The sequence below is a fragment of the Nuphar pumila genome, chromosome 1 (assembly GCF_984573655.1).
Source record: "Nuphar pumila chromosome 1, dmNupPumi1.hap1.1, whole genome shotgun sequence".
NCBI classification, from domain to species: Eukaryota; Viridiplantae; Streptophyta; class Magnoliopsida; order Nymphaeales; family Nymphaeaceae; genus Nuphar; species Nuphar pumila.
Genome location: NC_143249.1, coordinates 61,670,451 through 61,686,916, shown reverse-complemented (window position 1 = coordinate 61,686,916; position 16,466 = coordinate 61,670,451). Strand labels below are relative to the sequence as shown.

The following is a 16,466-nucleotide window of genomic DNA, read 5'->3' as shown; positions in this document are numbered from 1 at the left end:
TACCTAACCTATTATGCAAAATAAAGACAAAAGACAAATTTCTGAACTAAAAACAATTGATGTGCATCCAGTTAAAACTAAACTAAATACTAAATTGAAGACTAACATTAACCTGTAAAAACTATGCTTAATTTAAAACAGCAAAATAAAATCTAATGATTCAAGGAAACGCCGACTACACTAAAGGCTAAACCAATTTTTTTTCTTTTTGTTCTTCTAATCTAATAAGTAATCTAATTAACTAAAAACTAAACTAATGTTTACTAAAATCTTAATGGCAGATATTGAATAGTAATCAATGCAAAGAACTACGATTTATGTGATATCATCTAAAAAAAGCAATATTTAGAAAACTATGTAAAGTGCTAAATTGGTTAGAATAAAAAAAAAACTTTATTTACGTGATCTAAAAAGAACTGAATATGAATAAATAATGCAGATTATTTTAAACTAGATCTAACCTAAGACTAATCAAGAATCAAGAAAAGATACAAAAACCCTATGTTAAAACTATCGATCTACTTAACATGCAAATCAGGAAACACGTCCTAAACTATTTGATGTATATTTTTTTTCTTTTCGCAATGGCTGAAAACAAATACGCTAAACTAAATGCAATGAATAACAAAAACAAATTAGACTATGCTATATGCCATAAATATGCAAAAACAAAAAAAAATGATGCATGCGATGCTATGATTTATGTGATGCGAAAACTAAAAAAACTAAACAAGAGAGAAGAAGATGGTTTTTACCTGTTGTACCCAAACAGACTTCAACTCTCTCTCTAGTAGAAGGGATGTGAGGAACCAGCGATAGCAGAGTTTAGAAGACAGATTGAGAAGGATAAGAAGCAAGAAAGGAAGAAGGTAGGCAACCGGTCGCTCAAAAACAGGGAAGAAAGGAGAAGGGGAGGCAGAGAAAAGAGAGAGAGGGGCGCAGGATCCAACAAGGGAAAAACGTCTTCTCATGGCTGGAAAAGAACTATTTATAATGCTACTCTAGGTCAAAACACAAGTTTTCAAAAAGAGTCTAAAATATTTTCATAATTTTCAAAAGAGTCCTCCTCTAGAAAATGTATTTTTTTTCAAAAGGGTTTTAAAAGAAAAAATCTTAAACTAATTAAAATAAGTTAATTGCAGCCTAATCTAACTAAATTATAATTACGAAAAACTCTAAAATTAATAAAAACACTAAAAATGCAGGGTTGGATCAGAAAATGAGATATTTTCCTGAAATTTTCAATTTAAAATAAAACCTCAAAAACAATAATAAAGATGAGTTTTTAATGCGATTTTATCATGAAACATGCATAAATAAAGATGAATAAAATGTGAATATTATGCATGATCATTATGTCATGTACGAGGCTCTAAAATTAGCTTTGTTGTTGGTCTCATTAGCTGCTACGAAAGTTATCTTGGTTGACCTCATTGGCAAGCACTTAAGAGAACATTTAAATATTTGAAAGAGACCAAAAAATTATAATTATGTTATCAAGAAAATGACTTAGAATTAACTAGATATTCTCATGTTGATTTTGTTGGCAGCAAAGATGATAGTAAATATACTTCTAGATACATTTTTTTTCTTGAAAGAAGTGCAACTTTTTGGTAATGCAAGAAGCAAGGTTGTTTAGCTCAGCATACCCAAAAAGTTGAGTATGTTGCCTGGTCACCTTTGGCCTTTGGATAAGTCATTTTGTTAGAGATTTAAAATTAAATATAACCAATGAGCTAATACAAATTTATTGTGACAATCAAGCAACTATCACTCTTATGAAGAAAAACAAATAGTTCTAAAAATGAACACATAATAGTAAAATATCATTATGTTCATGTTATGATGGAGGAGTGGTTACAAAATTTATTTTCAAAGCACGTAATTTGCATGGGTTGGGTTTAAGATATATCTAATTGAGATATCTAGTTTGATGGGTAACTTTTGAATATAAAAAAAAATACTATCATTACTAGATTTTTTTATGCAAGTGCAGAACCCCAACAGTGAGAGGAGAAAACACTGCATCATGATTCGGCTCTCATGGCCAAGTGAGCGATGTTAGCCTAAAATGGAAACAAAGGTGACCATGTCACCTTTCATGCACAGGGTCCATGCATTAAAGAGAGAGGACCATCTCTCTCTTTTAGCGCATGGATTGATTATATCATGGCATACCCAAATTGTTCTCAACAAAATTATTTCTGCAATATTTTTTAGAAACAAAATTGATTTTGTTTTAAACTCACAGGATACCCAAAGTATGAGTTAAATTCAATTTAACGTTGGGATAAAAATGGCTATACCAAGGGTGGCTATTTAACTCAACACCTGCGCACAAGAAAATCATCCAAAAATGAAACCCCCTTGAGGCAGGCCGTTTCCCAAATCCCTATTACATTATTCTCTCTTCTCTGTTTTCTCCTCCCTCAATGTGCACGTCACTAAACAATGGAAAAAAAGAGCTGTCATTGTCATGAGAACTTAAAGTAGGTTCGTAGGAAACTATAAGCCAAATGTGAGCTAAAGGTGGCAATTTTCTCTGAGAAACTTCCATGCCACCAGTAAGAAATCAGAATTTGCCCATTGTATTTGCAAAACATTCATGATACATAGCAACCATAAATGGAATAATTTTGACAAATGACTTGCTACACAACAAATCTCTCTCTCTCTCTCTCTCTCTCTCTCTCATGCATAGATGCACACACAAAGCCAGCATGTACCATTGAACAGGCATGCAGCCTATTATCTAAATATTGAAAATTTGAGAAAAAACAGAGAAAATCACTTCATGAGAGAAAAAGTAGATCAGTCATTCTGTATCTGCTTCTGCAGCAACTCATTCTCTTTTTGTATTGAATCAAGATCTGCTTGAAGTTTGCCGAAACTAAAATAACGAGATGACAGTGAAGCAAGCTTGGCTTCATAGTCTGAAGCTTCCCTTTTAACCCTATCAATGGCAAGGATGGTATCTGAGATCTGGCTAAAGCTCTCATGAATGCTGGTCAAAAACCTGTAAGCTTGTCGCCTCACAGGGTCTTTCTTGGCATCCCTGAAACAGGAAAGAAGAAACCTCCAATCAGCAGGATACCACCATTGTTTTTCATCTTGAGTGTGATATCTTCAGACCATACAAAAGGAGAAAATAGCTAGCTGTATGCAAGCTAAAGCAAAGCTATAGCTTATTAGTCCAGTGAGGGATGCCTAGGAGAAACAGTTCCATGCATAAATTCCAGAGTGACCAAGGGTTCAAGTGTGACTGCTGGATCAACCAAGCTATACTGCCTTAACACGGATCTCATCTTCAATCCAAGTCATCCCCCAGTATAGCAATCCCAACCAAAAAAAGGATAAAAAAGGCTGGCCAATAGCTGAACTAGGCCAAATTGGCTTTGTACATGAGCAATGTTACCAATAGTAATCAGGTGGTCAATCAAGAGGTTGATTCGACCAACCTGACCTACATATTATGCCTGTGTTAACAACTGAACTAGGTAAGAGGAAATAAGAGGCCCCCTTCCATTGATTAAAGAACAGCAAAAATGGTATACAAAATTATACATGAGCATGTTGCCAACTGTTTTCATTACTTTACAGTTGCAGCCGGGACCTGCCTGAGTTGTCTGAGTCCATTGATACATATCTACATGCAAATCGTGGATCTGAAATGTATTCCTGATAAAGTCATTTGGTTTCAAGTACAACGCTTAGAGTCACAGTGTCACACTGTTGCATGCATTTCTAGGATATGCATATCTATTTTTCTAGGTACAAATGGTCTTATTAGATGTGCTCATTAATCAATTTGAATTTTCATTTCAGAACTGCAGCTTGTTTCATTAATTCGAATGAAAAACAGGAGATTTTGGTATGCAAGAGGCCCTAGTCAACCTGGAAAACAGAAACTGGAAATAAAAGTCAACTGAAAATATATACCTGAAAACAACCTCATCAACAACAGTGTACGCACGGCTAAGACGTTCTTGAATTGAATTGATTTCCATCTGAAGCTGCCGAGTCTCTTTTGTGATCTGCTTAATGTCCGCATCTTGCTTCCAGCTATTCTTAATAAGCTCTGTTATCCGTTGGATATAGTAATTTCTTGATGCCATCTTCGGCTGTTTTTCCAATTCAATAGAAAGCTTGGAGCATTCCTCCTCTCTGCAGTTATTATCAGTGTAGTGAGCACACAGGCAATAATGACCATAATGCTGAATGTGATGAACTGGCAAGCCAGAAAAATAGAATCCACCAAAATACAGAGAAATAATGGTTTTAACATGGGTGATGCCACAGTCCAATTTCCTAATAGAAAAACATCCAATCTCATGCATCCTTCAATGATGACCAAAATAAATAGCATTTGTTTCCTTAAAGCATGAGAGAGAAACTTTACCTCTTGAGAATGCTGGACATGATATCAGATGTTTCCTGCTCAACCTCATCCAACTGTCTGAGCTTTTCCTGTACTTCAGGCTTTTCTGTATCTCCAGAGAGCATAATGTTTGCTTTTGTCTCCTCCATGGTAAGTCTGAGTGCATCCCTAGCAATACTTGCAACATTAGTCAGTTTTATCCCAAAAGCATCTATGAAGTAATACATCAATGTTAGTTAGCCATGAAATTTTGATCAAATGAAATAAATCTTAGAAATTAATGCACACAATCAGACACATACAGTAACCATGGAAATATAGTCTTAAATGGCTGTCATGCAGTTCTTAAGTTTGTATAAGTTATTATTTATTAATCACAACAGTGTAAACAAGAATAACAATTTCTGACTGAATTGATCAAAATGTAAATGCAGATCAAGGGAGAAATCCTACAAAGCCCACTGAAAACACCATTTAGTAAAGGCATGTCAGCTCCCGTACAAATAAACCCGTCACATGCAACCTGGTCAAAGTTGACCACATATTAAACTTCAAAGTTCACCAGATGAATTAACTCCACAGATCTCCTCACAAGATCAAATAGAATTAATTTTTCTTTATGAAGTAAAAAATAACTACTTGAATCGCAGAAAATTTCAGCTCAGGCACGATTGGTGCTATCAGATTGCAAGAAAATTTTTCATAGAAGAGTTAAGCCATCATTTAGAAATCTTTTGACATGTCGAGTTGTGGGTACCACAGATGGACCAGGTGCTGGCCCAAATTCTAGGGTCAAGTCTGAATGACCTTGGCCTACACAAAAGCCCAATAAGTAATCTGCTGGCTTTAGATCAAGGGTTCCCAGCCTGTGATCAACCCAAACATATCGTATTAGATTCAGTTTTGGACCAAGGATCATTCAAGACCAAACCAAGGCAAGCCAGATAAGACCAGTCCTGGTTCTGCACCTGCTTTTTGCCAGAGCCAACACATGCATGTGGCGTGCATGAAACCTGCCTCAATTGCCGACCCAGAAATTGTGTGAAGTTTTATGGAGCTGCCACAACAATAGTCACAAATATCAATGAGATATTCAATTTCTCACGATAAAAATGCGATATAATAAAAAAATGAGATTTTTACAATTAAAATGTGACATACTTAAAATATCGATTAAATTAAATATCTCGCAATTTTATCAGGAGTTTTTTAAAAAATGTGATAAACAACATGTGAAATATTTCTTCACATGGCAGGCAAGCATTCAATGTTGTAAGGCATCCTATGCTGCCTGCTTTCCCAGAATTAAATGCTGGCATGCCCATTATCCTATGGGATGGGGCAGGCTGATAGGAATGCAAAGAGGGAGGCTCCCTCCTTTTTATAAGCTGAGGGTCCTCCCTCAGCCACTCCGTTCGATATGGAACTATTCTAATAGTACCTATTGAAGTCGTAATGTGGTACGAGTGACACAAATAAACGCCACAACACACTTAATGCCCTAGTTTTGGCTAAAACCTCTCTCTCTCTCTTTAAATATATATTTATTTATTTATATTTAATTTTTCATTTTAATGAAATTTTCCGGAGAAAAACTTATTTTCTGAAAATCTCCCAAGATATTCCTTTGCCAAGAATGAGATTTGTGACTATGGCCACAACAAAATCATAGAAATAATGAATGATGTCTAACAAAATTGGGAAAAACATTACAACACCAAGACAAAGATCCAATCTATTAAGATTTTGGCATTATTGGAGGCAGTGGACACCATTCTCTTGATAACAAGGAAATATTTGCTACCAGGATAATATACTGTAATCACCTAAAAGATCAATCATACATGCTAAGACTTAAGATTGATAACCTTATGCATGCACATTCTATAAGAAGTTCAATAAACTAAACGCATCTAAGAATCACTTTGAAGCATATTTGCACCATAGGTTGGACAATCAGGACCTGGTTGTCTGCAGGTCCATTGCAAGAAGCATAAGAAAAGCTAGAGTTTAATAGTGGAAAAAAAAACACCACACAGCTATGCTCCAGAAGAGAAAAAACAAACAAATTGGAAAGGCAGATCAAGAAGCATAACCCACCATTGTGACTGCAGTTCCAATAGGTCATTCTCTTTTGCCCCCAGTTGCTTTCCAAACTCTTCAAGAGGGAACCCACAAGGGTGTTGGTTATCTAACGCCATTTCGGTACCAGCTTTTGACACCATGTGCTTTTTTACACCAAGTAAATAATGTACACTCATCTCTGGATTCAGTTCCTTTGCTTGCATCTGCATTCTTTTATGTTTCTATTTCATCAATAATGTTCAAGAATCAGTTCTTTCATGAAGGAAGAAGCATGTTCCAGAAGATGAAGGAAACATGCATAGAAGTCTGAAGGAAATAAAATGGATGGCATGCAAAAGTGGGAAATCAACTACAACTAATGGTTCACATACAAAAAAATAGTAAAAGCTGCATAAACGTTTTACATTCTTTTCTTATAGAAGATATGAGTGGCACATCACATATGAACTCAAGAATCCATCATTTGAAGTAGAAAATACAAACTAAAAGACTTGCGGTTGTAGCGAACAAAAAGAGGTGAAATTCACTAGTTTACAGTGCTTCAATGGATTGTTTACAATTAGATCAGAACAAAGACAAAAATGCTTAAAGGAGAACTGGAAAAGCAAAATTACTAATACCAGTATATAGGCCTTCTAGATGTCACAAAAAAAGCTCCACAAAGACTATCAAGCATCTTTTCAAAATGCAGTTTTTTGAATTAACAAATATAATGCACCTATATTCTATGATGAGTGGCATGACATGCGGTTGTTTTATTTGCCAAAATTCCATTGCCAAAGGAAATTTTATAACCAAGAGTCTTGGACCAAGAAAAACTGTAGACTTTTAAAAGTTTTTATTTGGTTTAGGCTTAATGGAAACTCACAGGAAACAATCAACAATTCATGTAGCAGAATTGAAACAAGAAAGATATCTTTAATATATACTCCAAATAAAGCATAACATCTTAGGTGTACTATTAGAACAAAGATATCATTTTTAAAAACTGTATTGGATGTTTGTAAATTAGAATATGGAGTACATGTATAATATTTGAAACTAATACTCTTTCTAAAATAGTACACATAAGCATGCACTATCAATGGAAACTTATATAATCTTCAGAAAACTTGTTATAGAGATCAGACACATCCAATTCACAAAAACGTCAAACTAAAAAATACTTCAACCTCTCCCAAAGTGAGAAAAAATGCACCATTGAATACTTCAAGTGAACTCACCATATAAGTTTTTTCTAGAAGGAAAGTTGGCTTCTTTTCAATCTGTGTACTGCATGTTTCACCTTTTTGGGTCTCGATTATTCTTCCCAGAGATACTTGTATTTTTGTTTCTTCACCTCCTTCAAGCAACTTCTCTTCACTTTGAAGATGGCCTTTCGCAGCCAACCTATCATCTTGTTCACATGACTGTAACAACCCCTGCTCCACCGGTTCATTAGAAGACAATCCATCTGCAAGTCCAACTGGACAAGCATGAGGTGATAAATCCTTCTTGACAGGGGCAGCCAAGGGCTCAGATGATCCCATATTTGAATGTCTATCCTTATCCAGTTCCTTTTGAAGGGGATCGATCCCTGAACTCGCATTTGCTTGATGACTTATGCTTGACTCAGCCTTCTTTTCAGTATCATTTTTTACACTTCCAATTCTCATGGAAGTTTTCTTAACAGGAACTGTCTGACCTTTTTGAGCCACTTCACGATCATCAATCCTTTTCATCCAACCCCTCAATGGGTCTCCAACTTCATCCGAAAAAGCCTTATTATTCTTATATCTGGAAATCACCTCTCTTTCTCCATCAAGTTTTATACTCCCAGATGATCTCGACAGCCTCTCCACTAGAAACCTCACTAGGTTATATGCATCTCCGCTAGAAGGATAGAGTAACTGCAACAGGAATAATACAGGTGATTATTTGTTGAAGGATGAAAACGACATGATCAAAAGAAACCACTTGGTAAAACTAAAAAGAACTATGTGAATCTGGAAAAGAGGTAAACCACAACAACATATTTCTTGGATTCAATGTTAATATGCATATTCCAGACTTTCTTTTCATGAATATACGCATGCCAGGTTTTAGGAACAGAACGTATAAACGAATTGTATGGGAAAACCAACAGCCAAGCAGAAAAATAGAATGAACACTTCAATCTTTTTAAATATATAGCATCCCTTGTTCATGAATTATAAGCAAAACTTCACACAAAGTAGAAAAGAGAAGTAACTTAACCAGAAAGAGAAAAAACCGCGTTAAGTTTCCCTTGAGGTTAGATTCTGAATCATACAGAATACTTTTGTATATATATATAGCAAAACCAAATTTAGAAAAAAAAAAGTCTATAATTAAAAAAAAAAACAGGAACAAATGGGTCATTAGTACTTGAGTCCATCAACACAAGGAAGATGAAACTCTGGGTTCCAAAACTCTACTACCAACTATTTCATGTGTCAATTAGTCCACTTCCCTCTCAATACACAAAACCCGTTCTGCCAGCGCTAAAATATGAACCAAACAGAAGAAAACAGAGAAGAAACTACAACTATAAAAGAAACCCACTTCTCATCTTCAAAAATAAGCAAGTGGGTCATCGGTATTTCAGTTCATCCGAAAGGAAGATGGCATTCCGAGTTCTTAAATAAGAAAAAAACGATAAAAGGGTCGCATGAAAAACCTGATGGAAGCTCAAGTTCCCTCTGTAACCGAGAGCTTTGATGGAGGACGCGATTTCGGTGCAGATTTTGACCCTCTCCGCCGCGGAGGTCGGCAAAGAAGTGGGGAAGGAGAGGGAAGGGTCGATGAGATTAAGAGACTGGGAGCAGAGGGAGACCAAGGCAACAGAAGCCATCTCGTGGATGGAGGAAATCCCAGTTGGTAGGGAGATACCGGACTGCTCCAGAGAGCTCAGGAGGATCTCCTGAGCTTCCTCCATGTCTCTCTCTCTCTCTCTGGGTCAAAAGATCGCGTGCTGCAGCCTTTGATAACATTAAGCCTATCTGGCTTGATGATAAATTCATAACATGGAGAGTGAGAGGAAAAACCTAAAACACAAGCCAGCAATTTTTTTATTGCCGCGTGTAAGTAATGTCGTACTAGGAAATGCACTTTGCATTTGGGTGCTTGCGATGTAAAAATATGATTGTAAGCCCTTAAAAATCTGCTTGTAAAACACAATCTGACGATTTAAAACATGTCTATGACTCAGCAAACTGTATAGATCACATCCGATTTATAAAAAAACAAAAACAGAAAATATGAAAGAACAAGTGGTTTTTACTAGAAGGTACGGTACACTCGAGGATAGCCAATATTGTTTTCGTTTTAATTTGGCTCAATAGATTTAAAGACCAAATTCTATAATTCCAATTTTTGAAAAATACATTTATATGATTAAATATGCCAGCTCTATCTTGATTCATTTAACTTAGCATCACCATGAGCTTGAGCTTTGCTAGGCTAGTAGCTCAGCCTAGGCTGTCAAGCTAATAGTTTTAAAGTGAGAACCGATCAGGTCACACTAATCATAGGCACTCGTATACCATTACGGTCAGTTAGGGGTGGGCAATGGGCCAAGCCGACCCTGCTCACCATAGGTCAGGTTTGGGCCAGGGTTTTAGGCTCAGACCTGCTAGGTACCGGGCCAAAACCCGACACATTATATATGCGGGCCGGGCCAGGCTGGGTCCGGCCCACTTCACTGGGTTGGGCCATGGGCTGCTCTTCAAAGCCGAAACCATTAAGAACCGGGCCAAAACCCAGGGGGCGCATTTAAAGCCGGCGAGCTGAGCTCTAAACTGGCCCAGGCCAACCCGATGCCCACCCTTAGTGAGGGGTGCAAATGGATCAGATATAGTCTGATGTCAGATATGAATTACAATAGATTATGTTTGAATTCAAATCCTTGACGTAAGACTTGAATGTGCATTTGAATCAGATGTAATTTGCATTTTAAAACACTAAGAAATTAAAAACTTGTGGTTTCCGTGATGATAATTTTATTATTTATTTGTAGTTTTAGGTAAAATACTTTTTATTTATACTTTTCGGTATTTTGAACTTTATGCATCAAAAGACTTTGAGAATTGCACCTCAATGTACCTCAAGGCTTATTTCTTGTTTAAATTTTTTGGAAAATGCTACTCTTCATTACACATACCTTTAAAAACCTTTCATATGAAAAACATGAGATTTATGTCTATAAAAATTTCGTCATCATTTCTCCACCTCCTTAGGTGGGAAAAATTTGTATACGTTCAAATGGTGAAATCACACCAAAAAATGGGATTTTATCATATAAATGCACCTGCTCCTTTGTATGGAGAAGAAGATCTCCTTTGATCCATGGCTGGATTATTTGGAGTTGGACCTTCCAATATACAATTTAATGATCTTTTTATGTAACTACAAATTATAAAACATCTATTTTTATAAGCATAAATTTGTATATGTATACAAAAACATAAACAAAATGAAATATAATTTTCTAAAAATATCTATATATAAATTTTTTATCAAATGGACATTAGCGACCACCTAAGCTATCATCACTATTCGTCTTTTTTTCTTTTCAGAGAAAGTACCTTTATTGATGGTCAAAGCCGTTGCTATTGGCAAGAGCTAAGGTGACAGACAAAACTGTCGCTAAAGACTATATAGTGACAGTTTTGGTTGTCGCTAAAGGAATACTATAGTGACAGACTTTTCTGTCGCTAAAGGGTACTATCATGGCAGTCCTGGCTGTTGCTAGATGATTTAGTGACCACGCAATTAGTGATGGATTCCCACGAGTGACCGATCTTTGGGCCTTTAGTGATGGAAAAGACCATCGCTAAAAGTCTATTTTGTTGTGTTTTTTCATATTTGAGAAAAATAGCACAAGAAGATTCGAATTTTTTTACATTTCATATGGATTTGTTTGTTCTTTTCCACACAAGAACTACAAGAAAAATCTAGAAGTCAAGCCCATTAATTTTAGTGCTGGTATGTGCACAAGATGAGACGCCTGGCAGGAAACATTATGTAGCTAGAGGGGCTTCATTTTCAATTGTGACAACCTTGTAACAAACTCATTTCTTGAACCTAAGGTATTGTCTTTTGAGGAGAAGTGAACAAAAATTCATTAAAACAGCAAGCCAGTTACAAGGCAAAACTACCAATAGGATGATGAGGTATCTACCAGCAGATGATACCAAACAACATTGCATAGAGGGAATATCCTTGATGAGAGTCCGAGAAAAGAACAGTGATCCTTCATCCACGAGCATCCTTCTTTTGGCCACAAGGATAGTCACATCACTCACTATCAGTCGTCAAAGCCTGACGATTGGAGAGGCAACGCCACGATAGATTCCATTGTTTATTTCCTCTCAGATTCCTGGAACACGAATCTCATCATTTGAAATAGGATGGGTTTCATCATACATTCAATCCTAACCATTCAATCAATGTCTAGATGGCTAGGATTGAATGTATGATGAAACCCATCCTATTTTAAATGATGGGATCCGTATTCCACAAATCCACCATTTCCAGACAAGGTACCACTTCTTGGAACCACAAGTCTATTGGGGCTCCAAACTCAATTGTCGAAAACATGACCGGCTGAACACAGAGGAGCATGTCAGGCCATGAAGAAGTGACTAATTGCTGAAATATGTTGCAAGACCAGAATAAATGGTGGGCCGAATCATAATCCATTCTACAAATCTAGCATTTGTTGGCAATTTGAAGGCCAAGTCATTGCAAATGATCTTGGGTGACCAACAGGTAAAACCCAAGCAAAGAACCTTGGCGCAAGGAGGCGTGATAATGCATTAATTAAGCATAATTTTAATATATTTTCACTGCATAAATGCATCATCTATAGGTTTAAAACCCACACTTAGGTGCATATTGTTGTTAGGGAGCTACAATTCGAATTTCGTCTGAACCAGGCTTAAAACGAGAAAGTTATTGCATTTACAGTGTTGCGGGTCAAACCTCGTAGCAAAATTGGATAATTTGGATCCAAACGTCCATCTGGGCCAAAACGCATATAGATCCATTCCAGCCCAACCCATTCATGTTTTGATAAAATATTTTCTAAAAATCCCCTATCAAAAGAGGCGCCCAGAGAATAATTTTATTTTAATCTCTTTTCTGGAAATTTTAGAAAAGAGCATCTATCATTTAAATGGAAGAAGATGCCCAGCCTAAACTGTATTTTCCTAGGTTTTTGTGCCCTAGGGCACGAATCTTGTTCCATCATCTTCTTCCCTAGCCGCCTATGCATCCACCTTCTTCAACATCCATGGAGTTGCCAAAACCGTAGCCACCATTGGAGAAGCCGCCCTTTTTCTTCCATTCTCTTCTTCCATACCCTGTCTTTCTAACCACCTTGTTGTAACTGTAGGTTCATGATGTGGTTGCAGGTTGTAGCTGAGCGTGGAGTGCACCAGTCATGGTAGGGGTGTCGTCTGCCTCTCCATAGCAAGTCGTCCCTTCCACCCGTCGGCTCTCTTCTCCATTAAAGCACGCCATCCTCGAGGCATCTTCATCCAGCCATTTTCCAGCAACCATCAGCAAAGTAAAGCAGCCCAGCACCACCGAGGTCCTTTGTGACATGAAGCCATGGCAAAGTCTGCTCACCCACTACCCCTCCACTCGTCGGATCGACCTTGAGGTAAGATCTTCTTCGTATCCCTTCTTCTAGTTAAAACCCAGATTGTGCATGTGTTGCTGTTTGGTTTTATTTTTGTCATTTGCTATACGTGTTGTGCATTTTTATTGTTTCAACCCTTAGCATAGATGTGTGTGTGCAGAAACCAACACTTTAGGACGTGTTTAGCATGTACTCTCTCCATGCGTTTTTAGATTCGGGTGATTTAATTATCGATTTCTCATTTTCTGTTTTCATGATTTTTGTTCAGCTATAGTATAACTAGTTTGTGATGTAACCAATCCATTAGGTGGAACATGTGTTTTAAATCTGATTTCATTCTTTTTCTTTTTGATATGATTAGATAATTGTGAATATCGAGTTATTTTGATTTGTCTAGAATAGTTAGTTTAATGTAATCAGTTGTAGTATGTTCTGTTTTTAATATTAGTTTATGATAGTTTAGTCTAAATTAGTTGGTTGTTGTACAGATTAAGTAGTTTTAATATTTTCACTGTTGCTGCAATTCTGTTTTGGTTTTAGGTTAGCCGATTGTAGGAGAGGTCGATAATATGTTTGCTGTTTTTTTTTCATTTACAGTTTATTAGTCAGATTAATAATAGTGTTATTAGTATATAAGTCCAGATAGTCGTGTATTAGTGTAGTGTAATTCAGATTCTTGATTAAATTTATGTTGTTAGTTACATTTAGTTTAGTTGGTGTTTTCTTGTAGAATTAATGTAATGTCGTGTTTAATTCTTGTTTTGTTTACATTATGTATATAATAGCATGATAGATTAATGTTTGATGTATTTGATATTAGATTTAGTCACAGGTCGATATTAGAGTGTCTAGGTTCATTGTAATGAGTTTTAGTTATTTTATAATTATTTTAAGTAATGTCGATTTAGGTGTCTTATATAAAATCATGATTTTCTATTCCTTTTAGGCTTTACATTCCTTAAGTATTTTGGTATATGTTATGGTAGTTAAACGGGTTAGAGTATAGGTTAAGTAATTAGATAGGTTTGAATTTTAGAAGGGCAATGTGGTCATTGTGATTGAAAATCGGTTTTGGTAAGGGTGAAACTCCTCCAAATTCGTGGGAATGATTTAAGGAAAGCTTTGATTTTTATCCAGCCCAGAGAGTGATTTTTCCCTTCTACACGTTTGGAAACAAATTTGAGTTTTAAATTCTTTTCTAAAAAACGTGTATAAGGTTTTGGGAAAGGTTTTCACAAAGGATCTCTTGATTTGAATGCAAAACCAAAAACCATGTGGGGGCCAACCAGCTGGACGGTTTTACTTCCTCAAGCTTCCCCTTTGAGTTATTAGGTCAATTAAGGAGTATCCTTTCCTTTCCAATTTCGTTAATCCTCTTTCAGAAGCCCTTTACTAATTTCCTAATTTGACATAGCATAGATAGATTAGCATTAATTTAGTATGTATAAATTTAGATTAGGATTTGAAAAATCGTGTAGCCTAACTTAGTAAGTGTGCTAGATTTGCATTAATGTTAAATTACATTTCATTTAGGAATTTAATTTGGATAGCTTAGTTACTATTTTTATTCCTTTCATTTTTGTTTTAGTAAGTAGTATTTAATTCTTAGGTATATTTTAGTCAATTTAAGGTGGCGTGAACCTAATTCAAAGTTACATTTTAAATTGCCCCTTAGCTAACCCTAGTTAGCTACTAACCCTAGTTAAATTGACATTAGGTCGTTGTTTGTCTTTCAAGTATGTTTTAGAGTTAATAGTTGATTAGTTAGTTAGTTAATTAGTTTATTTTAGATAGAATACATTAGAACTAATTAGATTCAATTATATAGATATTCTAATTAAAATTGCATCTTAGGTTAGGATAGATTAGTCTTAGCGATTTCTTTGGATTAGATTTAATATTACTTGTTCGATTGAATTCAATGTTTAGGTAAGTAATCTAATCATGGTTAATTTCTGTAGTTTAACAGTGGATTTATAGTAGTTAGGACTGTTTTAGCATATTATTTAATGCTGTGGTGTCATTAGTGGATTTATACAAATGAATAGTTGACTGATTTCAAAACCAGATTTTTACCCTATCTTGCACTCGTCATTTTATGTGGGAATTTTTAAAGTTTTCTCAATCTTTTTCTTCTATTCTCTTCATCTATGTGTTCACTGTCATCAAACCAAAAATCAACTCCTTTCGAGTTGATTCGGTCTGATTTTTAAGCGTTTTCCAAAATCAGCTTCTCCGGGTTTTTCAGTTTCGGGACCTGCGATTTCCAGATTTTACTTAAATTTGAAACGCTTATATCTGGAGTTCCAGAATGAATTTTTAAAATCTGTAAAATCCGTCAGATTCTTGGATCTGTCAGAAATAAAACAGAAGAGAATTCGTGAAATTTGGATTTCGGTTGCCCTCTTAAATCGTCTATTTGCGAGAAGATGTCAGAATCCACTTTTGCACTCTTTAGGGATAAAATAATCATTTAGTTAATTATTTGATTTAAAGTAGTTTTTAGTATTTTCTAGCATGTAGTTAGTGAATTAACTGTAGTTAGACTAATTAGGATTGATTTGTTTAGTTAGTTTAGTTAGAAATTGTATTTTTAGTTTTCTGTAGTTGTTTAGTTGTAGTTTAATTTATTTATTAGTTTAGAAATAATTAGAGTGTAGTTTAGATTTAATTATTGCTTGTTACTAACTTTTTCTTTTTATTGTTGTAGGTTGATAAGTTAGAAACAGATTTACAGGTGTATTTCCAATGCGAATTGCAGATGCACATGTGGTGAAAAGACAAATTTACCCTTGGCGATTTGAAGAAGACTTAGATGCCTATTTTAGTTCGTTTGTAGTTTGGTATTTAATTAGAATTGTAATATTAACATAGTTGTAAAACTCTATGATATTAATAAATTGATATTTTAGATTTAATTCAGAATGTATCCCGTTCCCTGTGGATTCGACCCGTACTTGCCACTTCTGTGGAAAGTCGGTTTTTATTATCTTTGGTTGACGATTTTCCAAATGCTTATATTGAAAATATTGTTTTAAAAATACCATTTACAAAACTCAACCAAATTTTGGCGCCGTTGCAGGGGAACGACGATTATATTCTGATTATTTCTGAGGTTTTAGTTTATTAATGTGTTTAGTTAGTTGTTTTTATTTGTTTTAGTTAGTAGGATTAATATAGTTAGAAAATATAGGATTCACATGCTGTTTTTCCTAGGATTCACTGTATTTAATGATTCAATGAGCAATTAGACAGGTGAGTTTTAGAGAACATAGTGGTGATTTCCTGTATTTACTAATTTTGTGATTTAGATTAGAATTGTCTTTTATTTCAGAGCATAATTAGATTGTTTTAACATAG

The 16,466-nt window shown here is 35.4% G+C and overlaps 1 protein-coding gene across 2 annotated transcripts; it reads right to left on the bottom strand.

Moving 5' to 3' along the window:
* Nucleotides 1–2,573: 2,573 nt before the first annotated feature.
* On the bottom strand, nucleotides 2,574–9,449 carry LOC149848966 (coiled-coil protein). Of its 2 annotated transcripts, none has more exons than XM_090012997.1 (6): nucleotides 9,141–9,449; nucleotides 7,687–8,352; nucleotides 6,479–6,684; nucleotides 4,400–4,546; nucleotides 3,940–4,164; nucleotides 2,574–3,055 (listed from the first exon to the last, which is right to left on the bottom strand). In XM_090012997.1, the coding sequence occupies exons 1-6, from the start codon at nucleotides 9,396–9,398 to the stop codon at nucleotides 2,812–2,814; spliced, it is 1,746 nt and encodes a 581-aa protein (XP_089869123.1). In that variant the 5' UTR covers nucleotides 9,399–9,449; the 3' UTR covers nucleotides 2,574–2,811. The 2 variants fall into 2 exon arrangements, with proteins under 2 accessions (XP_089869123.1, XP_089869128.1); XM_090013002.1 differs by having other exon boundaries at nucleotides 6,479–6,666; nucleotides 9,141–9,448.
* Between the last annotated feature and the right edge of the window lie 7,017 nt (nucleotides 9,450–16,466).

What these genes read in the sequence shown, in the direction of transcription:
- LOC149848966 (XM_090012997.1), bottom strand. Translation starts at nt 9,398, where the DNA reads ATGGAGGAAGCTCAGGAGATCCTCCTGAGCTCTCTGGAGCAGTCCGGT. An exon ending in TTGGAACTGCAGTCACAATG is followed by an intron (nt 4,547 to 6,478) that starts GTGGGTTATGCT and finishes AAGTATTGCTAG; the next exon opens with GGATGCACTCAGACTTACCA. An exon ending in GTTGATGAGGTTGTTTTCAG is followed by an intron (nt 3,056 to 3,939) that starts GTATATATTTTC and finishes TTCCTGTTTCAG; the next exon opens with GGATGCCAAGAAAGACCCTG.